The sequence below is a fragment of the Coccinella septempunctata genome, chromosome 1 (assembly GCF_907165205.1).
Source record: "Coccinella septempunctata chromosome 1, icCocSept1.1, whole genome shotgun sequence".
Lineage (NCBI taxonomy): Eukaryota > Metazoa > Arthropoda > Insecta > Coleoptera > Coccinellidae > Coccinella > Coccinella septempunctata.
Genome location: NC_058189.1, coordinates 62,115,142 through 62,132,555, shown reverse-complemented (window position 1 = coordinate 62,132,555; position 17,414 = coordinate 62,115,142). Strand labels below are relative to the sequence as shown.

At 36.2% G+C, this 17,414-nt stretch overlaps 1 protein-coding gene across 2 annotated transcripts in view; it reads left to right on the top strand.

Moving 5' to 3' along the window:
• Positions 1-14,692, top strand: part of LOC123310969 (cAMP-dependent protein kinase type I regulatory subunit) — a 77,407-nt gene extending 62,715 nt beyond the window's left edge. For both annotated transcript variants that reach the window (XM_044894698.1, XM_044894706.1), the window contains exons 2-5: positions 4,620-4,976; positions 8,436-8,710; positions 12,760-12,996; positions 14,104-14,692. In XM_044894698.1, the coding sequence (XP_044750633.1) occupies positions 4,620-4,976; positions 8,436-8,710; positions 12,760-12,996; positions 14,104-14,188 (954 nt within the window). In that variant the 3' untranslated portion in view covers positions 14,189-14,692. The remainder of the gene's footprint in view (positions 1-4,619; positions 4,977-8,435; positions 8,711-12,759; positions 12,997-14,103) is intronic.
• Positions 14,693-17,414: the final 2,722 nt, after the last annotated feature.

The window sequence follows — 17,414 nt, the reverse complement described above, 5'->3', positions numbered from 1 at the left end:
TTCGAGTTATAGGCCAAAATTAAAATTTCAACTTTGGTCATTATCTCCGCTTCTGTTTGAGCTAGGATGTTGAAATGAAAACATTCGTGGCGTAATATGATTTTTTCCTACAGGTATATTTCCCGAGCTATAACATAAATATGTGTTTTTTCTTATGACAACAGTAGTTTAAAATGGCTAAAATGGCGATTTTTTCTAAGCCATTATAAACTGCTGTTTTCATTCGAAAATACACAATTTTATGTTATAGCTCAGCAAATAAACCAGTTGGAAAAAATCATAGTATGACTCTGGATTGCTATAAAAAAGTGTCTGTATAATGTTTTCATTTCAAAATCGTAGCACAAACAGAATCACCAATTTTACCCACCCTGTACAGGTGGGAGAAACTAATAATGCCATCAACTGCATTCCTCTATCTTCTTTTGTTTTTGAGTTATAGGCCGAAATTTAAATTTTGGCGATTTCAACTTTGGTCATTATCTCCGTTTCTGTTTGTGATAGGATGTTGAAATAAAAACATTATGGAGACACATTTTTGATACCAATCCCATGGCCTACTATGATTTTTTTCAACAGGTTTATATGCTGAGCTATAACATTAAGTTGTATTTTTTCGTATGAAAACAGTGGTTTTAAATGATTTTGAAAAAATCGAGCCATTTCAAACTACTATTTTCATAAAAAAAAAACACATCTTCTTGTTAAAGCTCAGCAAATAAACCTGTTGGACAAATCATAGTACGCCCTGTACAGGGCGGGCAAAATTTGTTGTCTACTGAGGGGATCTCTAGAACTATAGCAGCAAGATGAAAACGGATAAGACATTTCCGAGATCTTTTTCAGAGAAACAAAGAATGTTGATAACCGTAGCCTCTTACGATTCTTCGTTTTTGAGTTATTAGCAAAAAATTTCGAAAAGTTCTCATAACTTTTGAATCTTTGAAGTTACAGATCTGAAACTTGAACTATCTATAGGTAAATTTTTACGCAGAATCCACTGACGAGCTCAAAATATTTTTTCATTCCGAATCATTAGACCAACTTTCGGTTTTTTGAATGCAAACTTTTATTGAATGTACGCAAATTATCCGCTTCAATCTTTGAACACTGCAATAAATCTCCGACGTTAAATTTGCAGCGTGTTCGACTTGATATCACCTCCTGCGATCTCGAAAGCGCAAAGGTAACCGTCCTCTGCGGGAAAACGAACCCTTGCTCCGGCGATAAAACCGGCCAGCTTACATAAAATCCAGAATGGCAGATCGATGAGATCCCGCTGCAACAAGAAAGGATAGGATAGGTACAATCTGAGTTCACCTCGCCGCACAAAACCTAATCGGATTAGGAGACAACGGTCGTGTGTAGGTAGGAAAAATTTTCCTGTTGGATTTTTCGCCGTCACGGGGAAGTTTCTGCTCCGACCGAGCGTGCCGGCGTTCATTAAAGGTCGGAGGGGGTCGGACGGCCCGAAAGTTGGCACCTGCTGGAAAAGGGCGCCATCAATCAAATCCGCATTCGTGCGGGAAACGCTGGTTTGAAGCAAAACGTTCGGTTATGTTCAGCTAAAAAACAGATTGCCACAGAGAAACGCGTTGGAAGTTTCACCCAGAGATTCCTTAGGTATATCCGATTGTTTCCTTATTTTTGACAGGAAAAGGTGGAAGTTTATTCGAGGTTTGCTCCAATAAACAATACTGTCAGAACAACTAGACTGAGTGTGCCCATGTAAAATTGGCGTTCCAACAAAGTTCGAACTGATTCCGAACTAGTCTACGGTCCGTATTAATAGTCAGATCTCAAGTATTGAGAATGTCTTAAGTAGCGTCTTGAGACACCAGTCTAATGAATAAATTTTACTTGAGACTCTGTCAAGATGACGTCTTAATCGGTGATCTCACTTGAGTAGGCGCTTATTAATAAATGTGACTCAAATCCTCGAATGATCTCAAGATAGGTTTTGGGAACGTCAAATTTTGAGTATGGTCAAACCCTGACTCAAGATGATCTCGAAATGAAGGTTGGGTTGATTTGCTTTGTGAACTGACAGTAATTTAATTGTCTTTTGTGCTTCCAAAAATCGGCATTATTAAAGTCAATATGGAATCCATGGAAGATGTGGTCAACTACTACGACGAAATCGATTTCATGAAGTTTATCGCAACAGAAAATCAGACTTTTCAATTAATGTTCAAGCCATTGTTGGGCCTAATACAGAATTTTTGGACATTGTCGCAAGATGGGCAGGAAGCATGCACGTCTCCAGGATCTTTCAAATGTCCAGAGTTCACATGACGTACCTACACTCTGTGATCTCCTACAGCGTTCTTTGCTTCGTTACACTTTATTGCGAGCCACAGTATTGAAAAATATCAAGCAGCAATAAAAATACCTACTAATTTCTCTTTTCGTTTTGCAGTCTCAAGTATATCTCAAGAACATTTCATAAGTTGAGTTTCAATTATCGTTTTTTGAGATAGTATCAAATTGATAATGACTTGATATGGGTTTATTAATAAGCCGTCATCTTGAGATGCTGTCACTATCTTGAGAAAGTATCAACTGAGGTAGGTCTTGAGACCGTTTTGAGATCTGACGGACCTACAATGCGTTACAACGTAGAATGAATGGTCGTGTTCACAAACTCTTTACAAGCTTGTGAATACCCTCAGAAATTCTTTCGTTAGTATTCCTCAACTGCGATAATTTCAGAAGAGCAGCACTAGTTTTATCAATGAAATTCGCTGTTTCCGATGTCGAGGAGTCTATATCAGACTCCTTCATCAGACGGAAAAATCTACTTTTGAGAATCTTCTGAATTGTCGCTTTTTGTCTGACATTAATTGTCAACACACAGAAACAGAGACTGCACAGAAACGTTGATTCATTTAATTTTGAAATTACCGGATGACAGTTCCTTCTTTAGTAAATTGATCCAAATATGATTTATTCCTATCGAACAATTTGCCAAATTATTATCTTGATCTAATAGAATACACGTAGACTCTTTAATTTTTCGTTTAAAATGGTCTGGTTCTGTCATTAAAATTTTAGTGTTGTCCCAATCCATCATGAATTTTCGAGTGAATTCTCTAGGGAATTCTCGGCTGTTGCAAACGGGCTTTAGTGAAATTTCCATTTTTGATTGGATTCTTTGAAAACTTTCACCACAAAAATGTTCACTCCGAATAATTCTCCATCTCTATGATACAAATTGAAACTTCATTTCCCATCCACTGATTGCCTATATCTATGGCCTTGCTTCATTTTGGAAGTGATCTCATCTCAAAAAATTGATGAAAATTCATCTCATTATATGATCTTTACTATTACAATTTATTGAAGTATTCCACTTCATTCATAGAAAAAAATTATGTGGGATTCAACAGTTAGGTGATTATTTCACTTTTATGCTGATTTTGCCTTGAAGAGTAATATATCGACATATACAGGGTTAGAACAATTTAGAGTGGGACAGTGATATCGAAAACCGTTAGAAATGCAGGGTAGCTTGAATTACGAAAATGTTGCGTTATTCAAGGATGAGTGGGTGGCTGTAAACAGTACCCAAATATCTCTGATGGTTCCTGAGATATCTCGAAAAAACTGAAAATCAAGATTATCATTTTTTCTTCATAACTCATTTGTTTTTGGAGATAACTACACCAAATTCGTTGTGTAGTCATAATCCTATTTAGCGATTATACTGATGTACTACTTTTTTGTATTTAAGCCACCCTTTATTTTTAACGGTTTTCGATATTCCTATAGTCAGCCTCTAAATAGTTCTAACCCTGTATATGTTTTTTCTGTGACATGAAATCATAAAGAGAATGGATTCGTATTTGAAATAACGAAGTTGTTTCTTCCACCTTAAGTATGAAAGATTAAAAAAATGGATATTCAGGTATTCTCGAAAATTAAGAAATTATTGCACATTTTCGAAATCGACAAAATATCAAAATTTGGTTAAAAATTGAAGACAAATGAAGGTAACTCCAAACGTTTTCCACTAATGGACTTTTCGTGAAAATCGTGGCAGGACTCTTCTCAACGTTTGTACCTATCTAGTCCAGAAGTAGCAGAAACAGCCAAAATCAAGTAATTTGCGATACTCTGTACAGGATGATCCTAAATTGAAGCGAAAAATTGATTGAAGTATGGTTTTATTCAAAATAAAGAGGGGTCTTCCCTATAACTTTTTATTCAGAACCCTTTTCCGTCCAAGTTACAGCCTTTGACACTCACTGTTTCAAAAAGCCTTCTTTATTATTTCAAACGGTTACCCTATTTTTCAACCGTTTCTTTTATTCTCCAGAGATTTCTGAATTTTAATTACTTTTCTATTTTTCGCTCCTGGGGTTGAAAGTTTCATTATTATGAGTATGTAACTGAATTAAAAGTGTCGGCCATTGGTAATTGAATACACTGCGTGAATGTTTCCGAGAGCACAATATGTACCACACGTCCTTGTATAATGAATGCTATGAACGAAAAGGTTCAGTACCAGCAGCAGGAGTTTTCTATACTTTAAAAGCGAATTAACCAAATTAACTAACATCAATTTTCCAGCCCCTTTTGGAAGGTCCCCTTTTATAATTATATTTTTACCTCTGCAGGAACAAGCTCTGGAGGCGAAGCAGGCCACCTCGCCGGACGAGGCGGACGACCTATCGCCCATGCCCCCCTCCGCCTCCCAACCCCCCGCCAAACGGAGAGGAGGTATATCGGCCGAGCCAGTAACCGAAGAAGATGCCACCAGTTATGTCAAAAAAGTCGTGCCTAAGGACTACAAGACCATGGCAGCCCTGTACAAAGCCATAGCGAAGAACGTGCTGTTCGCCCACCTGGACGAGAACGAGAGGTCCGACATATTCGACGCCATGTTCCCGGTGACGTACATGCCGGGCGAAGCCATCATACAGCAGGGCGATGAGGGCGATAATTTCTACGTGATAGATCAGGGCGAAGTGGAGGTGAGATTTCTGTGGGAACTTTGAAAAAATCGATGGTTTATCGGCGTTAAACGGACCGAGTCGGCCGAATCTTCGGCGGCCGACTGAAGCCGACGCTGACCTACTATACGAGGATATATTGAAAAATTCTAAGCCTACTATAGAACCAAACAAAATTTCAATGTCAAAATATTTTATTACTCAACATATTCTCCTCTTAATTGGACACATTTATTAGAGCGAACCTGCAACGTCTCTAGACCTTTCAAAAAAAATGTTTCTTCTTGCTCTTCAAACCAGACCTCCACAGTTTTTATTACCTCCTCGTTTTTTTCAGTTTAGGAAAGAAATGATAGTCGGATGGAGCCAAATCTGGTCAATAAGTGGGGTGTTCTAGTAATTCAAACCCTAAATCACGAATTTTTTGCATGGCAACATGAGATTTGTGTGCAGGGACATTGTCCTGCAAAAACAAAACACCCTTTGGATAGCTTTCCGCGTCTTTTCTCTTTAATTTTTTCCCGTAAAGTGGTCAGTAATGTCGAATAGTAATCTCCGGTTATTGTTCTACCCTTATCCAAAAAATCAATAATGCTCATAGCAGTCCCAAAAAACTGAAGCAAGAATTTTTCCAAGCAGATTTTTGGACACGAAACTTCTTAGGTCTTGGAGAACCAGAGTGTCACCATTCCATCGATTATTATTGCTTTGTTTCTGGATCGTAGAAATGTACCCAAGTCTCATCCATAGTAACAATTCGGTTTAAGAAGTCTACATTGTTTTCAAATCGAGCACAGATCGAACGCGATGCTTCTACCCTTGCACGCTTTTGGTCAACAGTCAAACATTTGGGGATCCATTTTGCAGCAATTTTTCTCATGTCCAAATTTACGCGTTCGTATGAAATATTCAGTGCTTCAGATATCCGTTTTACCCAATTCGACGGTCTGATAAAATCATGTCATGAACTGCATCGATATTTTCGGGAACTGACATAGAAACTGGCCTTCCCGATAGGTCATCATCTTCAATGGAAAATTTACCTCTTTTGAAGCTTGCAGTCCAATTTTTCACGGTCGCATACGAAGGACATTGATCACCAAGGGTATTGAGCATATCTTCGTTAATCTGCTTACCTCTTAACCCTTTTAAATACATGTACTTGATGATGGCTCAATACTCCAATTTTTCGACTTTCACAATTTCGGTGGACATCTTCTCTCTTCTAATTTATTTCGTAACTCTGGTTTACTTTTTTTGACCTCAAACTTCACACTGACATTTCTAATAATTTTTGTGCATGGAACTGGTCTAAGCTAACTAGATATCAATACATCCTCGTAGTTTGCGGAAAGTTTATCTTATTTGTTATATCAGATTAAGCCTTCTTCAGATGCACTTCTTCGTGAAAACTTAATTGAGAGTCTCAACTTGAGGACTTTTTTTTCAGAAAATACGTTGGTCATTTTGAATTCAAACTGTTTGATAGAGATCACTGCCCTTTCGTCAATTTATTTCAGGAAAATTCGTTTCAAGATGTTCACTTTGATCGCATTAGGGTGAGCGCCCACCAAAGTAGCGTAGCACTGTACATGGCACGTACATGACAAGGCGATGCAAAATTTTTAGATATCGCACATCTGAGTGAAGTGTCAGTTGCGTGAAATATGTCGTTTTCAGTTTGAATTTGAAAATTTTGCATCGCCTTTGTCATGTATGTGCCATGTCAGTGCTACGCTGCTTTGGTGGTCTTTAGTTGACATTCTCTTTAACCTTCAACTGTATGATTGCGGTGATACACGACCCGCTGCCGTCGTAATAGTCTATGCTCCCTATTCAAACTGGGATGCTGTGTCCGCTCATTTCTTGAGGTCAAAAGAAACACCTTTTTTTTGGCGCAACCGTTCGATCTTGACGAATTTTTAACTGAACCCATCTTTTTCAGTATTTTTCGAAGGTCAGCTTTCGAGTCGTTTATCTCTCAATAAAAGTACCCGTAGATCGAAATGTGATACATATTCTGAAAGAGCAACAGTTCTAGTAATAAATCTGAGAATTTCATCCATCTCGGCGCAACCGTTCGATCTTGACGAATTTTTAACTGAATCCATCTTTTTCAGGATTTCTCGAGGGTCAGCTTTCGAGTCGTTTATTTTTCAATAAAAGTAACCGTAGGTATAAAAGTGATACATATTCTGAAAGAGCAACTCTCCTTGTAATAAATCTGAGAATTTCATCCCTGTCGGCGTAACCGTTCGATCTTGACGAATTTTTAACTGAATCCATCTTTTTCAGGATTTTTCGAAGGTCAGCTTTCGAGTCGTTTATCTCTCAATAAAAGTAACCGTAGATAGAAAAGTGATACATATTCTGCAAGGGCAACCCTTCTAGTAATAAATCTGAGAACTTCATCCATCTCGGCGTAAGCATTCGGTCTTGAGGAATTTTTAACTGAACCCATCTCTTTCAGGACTTTTCGAAGGTCAGCTTTCGAGTCGTTTATCTCTCAATAAAAGTATACGTTTTTCCGATTCGTAAAAAATTGTAAAGGAAGAAAGTGAGTCAAAGGCTCACCCTGCACCCTGCGTGTGCAGTGTGCTAGTAATAAATCTGAGAACTTCATATATCTCGGCGTAAGCATTCGGTCTTGAGGAATTTTTAACTGAACCCATCTCTTTCAGGACTTTTCGAAGGTCAGCTTTCGAGTCGTTTATCTCTCAATAAAAGTAAACGTTTTTCCGATTCGTAAAAAATTGTAAAGGAAGAAAGTGAGTCAAAGACTCACCCTGCACCCTGCGTGTGCAGTGTGCTAGTAATAAATCTGAGAACTTCATCCATCTCGGCGTAACCATTCGGTCTTGAGGAATTTTTAACTGAATCCATCTTTTTCAGGATTTTTCGAAGGTCAGCTTTCGAGTCGTTTATCTCTCAATAAAAGTAACCGTAGATAGAAAAGTGATACATATTCTGCAAGGGCAACCCTTCTAGTAATAAATCTGAGAACTTCATCCATCTCGGCGTAACCATTCGGTCTTGAGGAATTTTTAACTGAACCCATCTTTTTCAGGATTTTTCGAAGGTCAGCTTTCGAGTCGTTTATCTCTCAATAAAAGTAAACGTTTTTTCGATTCGTAAAAAATTGTAAAGGAAGAAAGTGAGTCAAAGACTCACCCTGCTCCCTACGTGTCCTTTTTGCAGATTTTGAATATGTAGTTATTTTTATGTCGTTGTCATGTCGACGAAAAATGATAAACCTTCAGTTAATTTACTAAATTTTGATCACGTCTTCTCGATCTAGGGTCCAACATTATAAATTATCGATTTCAGTTATTGTCGCTCCTTTGTAGGGTGTGTTACCACCTCTGAACGTCTCCAGGGTGTGAATTTCGCTCTAGATAAACCCACCCTCTGGCATTGTTATTCTTTGTGTCCCTCAACCTTCACCCCCGTCATAACATTAACCCATCTGACATTTTGCAGGTTTACGTCAACAATGATCTGGTAACGACGATAGGGGAGGGCGGAAGTTTCGGCGAATTGGCCCTCATCTATGGCACCCCCAGGGCGGCATCGGTGAAGGCCAAGACTGGCGTGAAGCTTTGGGGGATCGACAGGGATTCTTACCGCAGGATCCTGATGGGATCGACGATTAGGAAACGTAAGATGTACGAGGAATTCCTGTCGAGGGTGTCCATCTTGGAGAACTTGGACAAATGGGAGAGGTTGACGGTGGCGGATGCCTTGGAGCCTGTCAGGTAAATGCTTTGTTGATAACTCCGGAGCCAGTCGACGCCAAATCATACCACGAACGAAAAAAAAAAATTATTTCACCAAAAATCGTTCAAAGAACATTCAAGATGTCGGATTACCATCCCGCAATGTTGAATGCGATTCCGGGAAATTTCTAGTACGGGACTGTGTCAACGAACTTGCTTTGGCGCATCTGATAGTAGAGTATCAGAGCGGTTTCTGGCCCACTTCAATGGCGATTCAAGAGTAATCCCACAAAGTATGATTCGGAGTACTTGAACATTATGTGGTTGGATTATCTAATGTTATACTGGTGTGTTATTAGATTGATTGATGAATATTTTTTAGAGTTAGATGAATAAATCGTTGTTTAATTAAGGGTGGTGTCTCTGTGTGCGTGAAAGGAAGAAGCTATAAAGGTGGTCCATGATTTCGTATAATAGATAGAATTGGAAATTTTTCTTTGTTCCTTTAACAGAGGTTTTTTTTTTCCTCATCTGTGGAGATGTTCCGAGAAAACGTTTGGGTCTTTTATTGTTTAAATAAGGGTGTCTTTGCATGCCGGAAAAAAGAGCAATAAAGATCGGCAATAATTCAGTATAATAGATGAGATTCCTCACGAATGGTTCAATCGAATGAAATGAATATCGGAAAATACTTTTTCATTTATTCGATTAATCTTTTTCGAACACAAGATATCACCCACGTCTTCCAGTTTTCTCATTATGACTTATGACAATGGGGAATTCTCCTCAATTGGGGTTATCAAGTTTAAATTGAATAATTATGAGTTTCATCCATGAATTTTTCAAATCCACCAGGAAAACTATTCAAAATCATTCTTCAAATATTTTCTTTTTAATCGCTTCGTTTCTAGTTTACGATTTGGCAACAGCGCCTACTAGAAAATAAAAAGAACAATGACTTGTTTATAAAATAACAGCTGTTGATTCAGCCATCATAAGGCTCCTACTCACTGTCGAGCCTCAACCGCAACCGGCGATAAAAAAAAATTACGACCTTCCTCGTTCGTCGCAGACTTCATAGACAGCCATCTTTGTATATCTCATCAAGATAGTGTATTTGTTGTCCTTTATTATCACCGCATATTTCAGTCGACGTTGCCAACTTGTGCAATGGAAACGAAACGCTTTAAATTTTAAATTCCCATTTATATTTTTCGTTTTTGAGTACTTAAAATAATTTTTTTGGGGAACGGTTGAAATGGTTATTTCAAAATGTGACGTTTCAAAGATATTTCATAAAAAATACATTATTTTCATCAGAAGAAGTATTCCCTATTACGTACCATAAATATGCCAAACATTCAAACAACCCAACACTTGAAACTAAGTTGGACGCTAATGAATATTTGAACGTTTTGTAAAATAAAAGTATTCCTCAAATTTTCTCTTATAATGCGCCGAATACAACTCTGTTTAAAAGATCCACAGATGTGTAGTGTCACCAGTGAACCCATGGGTTATCAGTTCACCAAGTTCACATATTTAGCTAGTGGTTCTGAAGATAATTTTGTTTTTCCAGGGGTGGCACACTCATTATGAAAACTAAAATGGTTACATCTTTTTATTAGGGTCAAATCGGAAAAAATGTTTCTTTTGACCTCAAGAATATACTGTTAAAATATGGAATTAAACGTTTACTGTCTTATATCTAAATTTTTTTTTCTCCTCGTTTGATAACTTTTTCACCTTCAAGCAAGTCCTTGTTGTTTGCGTTTCTAAGATATTTGGATCAGTTATTGTTTTACGTTCTTACAATCAACTTTCTGAATTGAAAGAATGCAAAGGCGATTTTAGGTTGGTGTTTAAGTGGACCATTCTCTTTACTGAACCTTATTTATTCAATTTTTGAGTGACCTTATTTTGTACTACAAATACTAATAATAAATTTTCACTTGAAACTGTGAAACTTATAATGGAATACGCTGAAGAATGAGTTGGATAAGTGAGTGAACATTAGATTCCTAATATTCAAAAAATTTTTGAAACAGTCTGAACTTCCTTAACTTTTGTGGAGCAGTACACCCTTCTAGTCGTCCGTTAACTCACCACTCTCCTCTGATAAAATCATTGGGATAGTCAGTCTAGGTCACCCGTGTGTAAGAACACCTGCAGGAGGGGTAGGGATGTTCATAAATAAGTTTAAATCGATATGAGGCTAAGAGAAAAGATAACTAATTTAAAACTTTCACTAATTTTAGAACATTCCCCAACCGCAACCTCTAAAATATTCTCCTCCAACCTCCGCAGCTTTTCAAGTGAAATTCGATGAACTTTGCACCCTCCTATATAACGTAGAGAGATTAACAATGCTGAATTATAGAATAGCTGACTCGGGGAATATATCCGGATTTATGAGGTTCTAAAGCAACTCCATTCTCTCTCGAATAGCTACTGAAAACACCCCCTCATAGCTCTCGCTAAAATGCAACAAATAAAAGGCGTTGCTTGAAACGGAAATGGTAGTTTTATCGAATGAAACTGCTCGTTATTATCTGAAGGGTCGTTCGCGTCCAAATTGTTCGGGAATAATTGAAATTACGGCTAGTAAATAAATTATATTGTCACATAAAAACGTATTCGAATTTCAATCTGGAAGGTGGTAATGAAATGAATTTCACTGCGTTTTTAGTGCAGTTTTTACATTTTCTCTCGAATCAGATATTGCTTTCAAAGAGCTCTCTGTAGTAAATCGTTAATCCTTATTGGAAAAAATGGGTTGGAAGAATTCAGTCGCTGTTTTTGATGAAAGAAAATGCTATACAGGGTGTCTCAAATTCGATGTACAGTCTTTGACTCCTACAAATATTTTAATAGTATAATCTTGAGGTCAAAAGACACACATTTTCCTTTATCATTTTCCTAAATCGGCTCGGTTTGAAATATACAGCGTGTTGAAAAACCATAAAAAAAATTATTTTTAGTTCTATCTCACAAACGGTTTTGTCGAATGAAATAAATTTCGGTATATAGTTTTTCATTTATTTGATGAATCTTTTTCGAACACAAGATATCACCCACGTCTTCCAGTTTTCTCGTTGTGACCATTACGTATCAAAAAATGCCGAAAATTCAAAGAACCCAACTCTTGAAACTGAGTTGGATGCTATCTAATGAATATTTGAACGTTTTGTAAAATAAAAGTATTCCTTATATTTTCTCGTTTAACGTGCCATTTTCGAGTAATTTGATGTTCAAAAATTAAAAAGTATATGTGAAATTTGAAAATTCGGGTACTTTGGCTGAATACAACTCTGTTTAAAAGATCCACAGATGTGCATTGTCAAAGATTTAGCTAGTTATACTGAAGGTAATTTTGTTTTTCCAGGGGTGACACAGCTCATTAGGAAAACTTAAAATGGCTTTATTTTTTTATCAGGGTCGAATAGGAAAAAATGGTATGAGAAAAAAGTGTTTCTTTTGACCTCAAGAATTTAGTGTTGAAATATTTGTACGAGTCAAAGACTCACCCTGTAGAGCGACTTGTGATAAGAAAACCTGATTTTTCCAAAAAAAGGGAATTTAGATAAACAGATTCAGAAGTAGTTCATCAGAGTAAGCTTCGTGAATGTAAATGTGAATTGGACAAAGATAAAGTGAAGAAATCTGGCAAATTCTGAGTTGTGAAACCACTTCAGAAGCTTTTGAATCTACTGTTGAAATATTTGTACGAGTCAAATACTCACTCTGTATAACGTCATCGATATTTTTTCAAATGATAATCCGAATTTTGTATGAATATTTCCATCCCCATTTTAAACATACGTACCAGATAACAAATTCTTATTCATTTCCATTGAAAAAATATTTAACATCCAATAAATTGAAATTGAAGGAATTTGATTCAACACACTGAAATAACTTAGTCAGTTTGAACAATTGAATATCAGGAGGTTTATGATTTTTTGTTAAAACAAATGAGTTCAATGAGAATATTTAAGAATTTTTATGGCGATTTGAGAAGAGGTCGGTAAATCAAGGAATCTTTTAGTCATCGAAAAGTAACTGACGTTTTCTCACTTTTGCTGCAGATTCGAAAACGGTGAGACCATAGTGAGACAGGGCGAACCCGGTGACGATTTTTACATAATTGTGGAAGGAACGGCCATCGTGAAACAGAACCGGACAGAAGGCGAAGAGCCCACAGAGGTTGGCAAATTGGGCCCCGGAGATTATTTCGGAGAGATCGCCCTGCTCCTGAACAGACCAAGAGCTGCCACCGTTGTAGCTTGTGGACCTTTGAAATGCGTGAAATTGGACAGAGCCAGGTAAGAAAAATTCATTCCTTGAATGAGGATTACTTAGATTTATCCAGCGAAACAATTTAATAAGTAACCCCTGACGAACACTTCAGTCACTATACATGTTTTCAAAGGTGAGGCTTATCTATATAAAATATACAACCCCTAGAAGTTCGACAAAATTTCATTGAATTTCAAGTACGGGACTGTGGAAGGTGACTCCGGCATCGCAAAAACGAAACAAAACATAAACATATGGCTGGACAATGAACGGTTCAGTACCAAGTTCATCGGATTAGATGCATTAGGTCACTTTTGAGAGAATCATAATTGTTGTATCGTGCAATTTAGGGTGGAAAAAAAATGTAGAAAATCGAGGCAATTTCTTGAAAGTGCTTATGTTAGTTATGTTGAAAAAGTGCTATGATGTTTCCCCATTTCATCCCATCTTTACGACGATTGTTGGAATGTTCGAACAAGAAGATTGTGATGCCCATTTTGAAAAAATTCATGAATAATTTGGACGAATTTCATTGGTGAGATTTCGAAGTATTATTCTATTCTTTACACTTGTGTCCTAAGTCTCTTCTGTCAGTTGGTATCGAAATGAGCCATTTCATAAAATCGTGTAAGTTACTAAAAAATGATGACAACAATTCGGCAAACCTAAGTTTTCATTTTCATCACCACGTAAATATCGAACGAGCCAATATCCTAAACGAAACCACATGGTCGAATCAGAATCAGGAGATGATTCTGATTCGACACTGCTTCGCGATAATTCAGCTAACAAACGGTCCGGGGTGTATAAGGATCTATTTCAGTAATCAATTTCAATATTTTTTTTTTTTAATTTGTCATTTAGAAAGTTTTGTATAGCTGATTTTTGGTGGAACGCTTCATTTTGACCAGTTCTACCTTCTGTTGAAAAAAAAGCCCCACCTTCAAACACACTCTGTACATATTTATCAACAAGTGATGCAGTCAAATCCATATATATAAAAGCGACAGTAGATCTAACTTCTTGTTGTTCTAATTATTTTGATGATGAAACTAAACCTCATTTTCATCTGTTCTCGATATTTTTATGTGGTTTATATAAATTGAAAATATATTCTTGTTTTTTTTTTGCAGGTTCGAACGAGTGCTAGGGCTTTGCGCTGACATACTGAAAAGGAATATCACCCAATACAATAGTTTCGTATCCTTGTCGGTTTAATTAGCTCACGAATGATATTTCGTTAACTTATTTGTTCTATTTGATGTACTGAGATCAGCCAAAATTCGAAGTCTTCATTTATTGTTGAATAGGAAATATATTGATTGTAAATTACTGATTCTCAAGTTCTGACAAACGAAATCCAACAACTATGAAATTGTAACTATTTTTCTATGCTTAGAGGTCTGAGTCATCTAATATTATTATTATTGAAACAAATTGGTAGTACATAACGATCGTATTGAGTTTATCAGAACTTGCTTCAAAGAGGTGTATTGCATGTGTTGTACTAAATATGTATAAATATGTATTATAAATAATTTCTTCCAGTAAAAATTAATTTTTCTCCGATATTACACGAAATAAATAATATAATTACGTTGAATTGATGCTTTTGGTTGAATTTGATAGCTATCATCTTACTTTTATTGAGTTTTATTATAGAAGAGGAATTTATTTGGAAATGTTGAATACTTAATTACAGACTAACTTAAACATTTTAAATTTTGTGTTATTGCAAACACCCAGTTATTCCCCTTTTAATTCACAAACAAGTACTAATACTCAAAGTGGTATTTGAACTAAAGATACACAACAGCAATAAATTTTTCATCAGATTCAACAGTAAAATTTGTCTAGAAAATACATTAAATTACAGTTCGTCATCCAGTAATAATCCAAGAATTAACAACATCTATAACACTACAGGGTGAGTATTTTTTTAACCGAAATTAAAACTGATAAATTTAAAGCATTCCAAATATACCAAACTTTCAAAATGATGATGTTGGACATCTCTATAAAGGGATTAGTTTGTCCATAACCGCAAACATTGATTAGAATTGTATCGAATGTACTGAACCATTTAAAAAATGACTTCTTATTAATCAATTTTTGCTAAAATTTTGATGAGTTCCACCTGCTGTAAAAAAGACTCTGCTTCGTTAACACCCTGTATAGTGTATAACATATTGTCGAAAAATGCGACTATCGACCAATTGTTGTGTGTCTCTGTATTGTTGGTTGCAGTTTTTCTGCTTAAGATGCATATCTTGAGAAGGTATACAGGGTGTTTCCGTGGGTGAGTCTTTTTACAGGAGGTAGAACGTCCACCTAAAATCAAGATGGCGTAATTATAATACCCTGAAATTTCCAACGATTTTATTTTATTTCGAGTATGGGACTGTGAGGTCAAAAGAAACACCATTTTTCCATACAATTTTTTCTGATTCGGCCCTGATAAATATATATATATATATATATATATATAACCATTTTAAGTTTTCATAATAAGCTTTGCCACCCCTGGAGGAACAAAATTCCCTTCAGAATAACAAGATAAATCTATGCCACTGCACATCTGTGGATCTTTCAAACAGAGTTGCATTCAGCCAAATTACCTAATTTTTCGAATTTCACAGATAAATATTTTTTTGACAAAATTACTCGAAAACGGCGCATAATATTTTTCAAGGTTTTTCAACAACCTATATATTTTGAGCCGAGCCGATTCGGAAAAAATTGTAAGAGAAAAAAATGTTTCTTTTGACCTCAAGAATCTACTGTTGAAATATTTGTACGAGTCAAAGACTCACCCTGTATTTGGGTTTCTAGATCAACCATTTATTCACAAAACTATATTTTCGACTTCATCGGGGCTCTGAAATAGGACAACAAGAAGTAAAGTATAATTCAGATGTTCGAAACTATAATAGTAAAATATTGAAACCTGATTTCTAAAAATTACAAAATTGTTAGCACTTGTTCAGTACATTTGCCACTATCTGAGTAACTTTTTGGTGTCGTTCGTGAAAATTAGTGCATCTTATCTTGGGAGGTGAGGTAAAAGCAGAGTAGAAGAAACTGAGAGAGCGTATTGAAAGTGCTTGTGACATGTTTCATTGACAAATTAAATTATTATTATTCTAACTGTATTTTCACAGCAATCATAAGAAAAAGTGCGTTGCTTTTCGGTTATTCAGATCAGAAACGTTCAATGATATTTCACCTTCGTCGTTTTGAAAGTATTGTGTAGATAGATGCCTGTATGTCTTCCTGATTGATTAATTGCTGGAGTTATGCAACCAAACATACCTTCATGATAATCATTAGAAGTTGGCACTTATCATTATAAGGGGGTCAATATTGATAAACCACTTTTCTGTTAGTTGGTCTAGCTATTTGTATAGCTGTCGAATATTTTTAACTTGAGACTCACAAAAGTGTCATATTTCGTACAAAATCTATAATTTTGGAATTCGTATTACTTCTCATTAAAAAAAAGCGTACAGATATGCAACCTCACATACCTTTTTAGTAATTATTGAAAACATGCTTTAGTCCACGCTGGGGTATAAGATATTTAGCTTTTCAATAAAGATCAACCTATGTTTTGTGATGATGAAGGAAAAAAATTATAACACCCCTTCTACGGTGTACCTTTTGAAATATGACTTTGAACCCCCTAGTGAAAAAATCCGTACAGGTTCTACTCGAAAATTACTGTGGGAAAGTTTGAATAAAGATGATGTACCACCTGACAACTCCTGCCTTAGATGATACTTAGTTTGAAGCTTGAAAATGGAAGGATCGAATAAAAAACAATTCATGTTGTAGAAGATGTATTGAAAATACAATTAATATAATAATCCTGCTATAAAACTCCCAAACTCCGTCAATTCAGCTCAACATGTTTCCAGCAAATAATGGGTCACTAGTGCCAGGGGTAGAGTAGCGAAGGATAGTCGGATAAAAAAATGCAGCTATAGTTCTGATATTCGAAGATTTGGAAGTAATGGAATTTTTTCGAAAAATTCCTATTTAAATGATGAAGGATGCATAGATGCGATAGCTTCATAATATCCTCGAGCAAATTAAATGCTTCCTCCATAAATCCAGGACGTATTTAGGACGAGACTGATAACTTCCGATCGAAAGCTTCAAACAAAGTATCAACTTACTAAAAAAAGGGTACTCCCCCTCACTATTTCAAGCTTCGCTTTGCACACAGGAATATCCGTTTGATAAAGCACCATCAAGGGATAGTTTTCCCATCCCAGGGAGGAAAAGGTGCGATACATATGTGTGATGCGTGGACCATATATCTAGATCTAGTAGATTTAAAACAGGATGTGAAGACGCAGCTGGATGCTGCCCTTAGACACTATTTCACTCGCGAGAGTCTATTTCGGAAATACCAACAAAGTAAATTGGATTCTTTAATTGG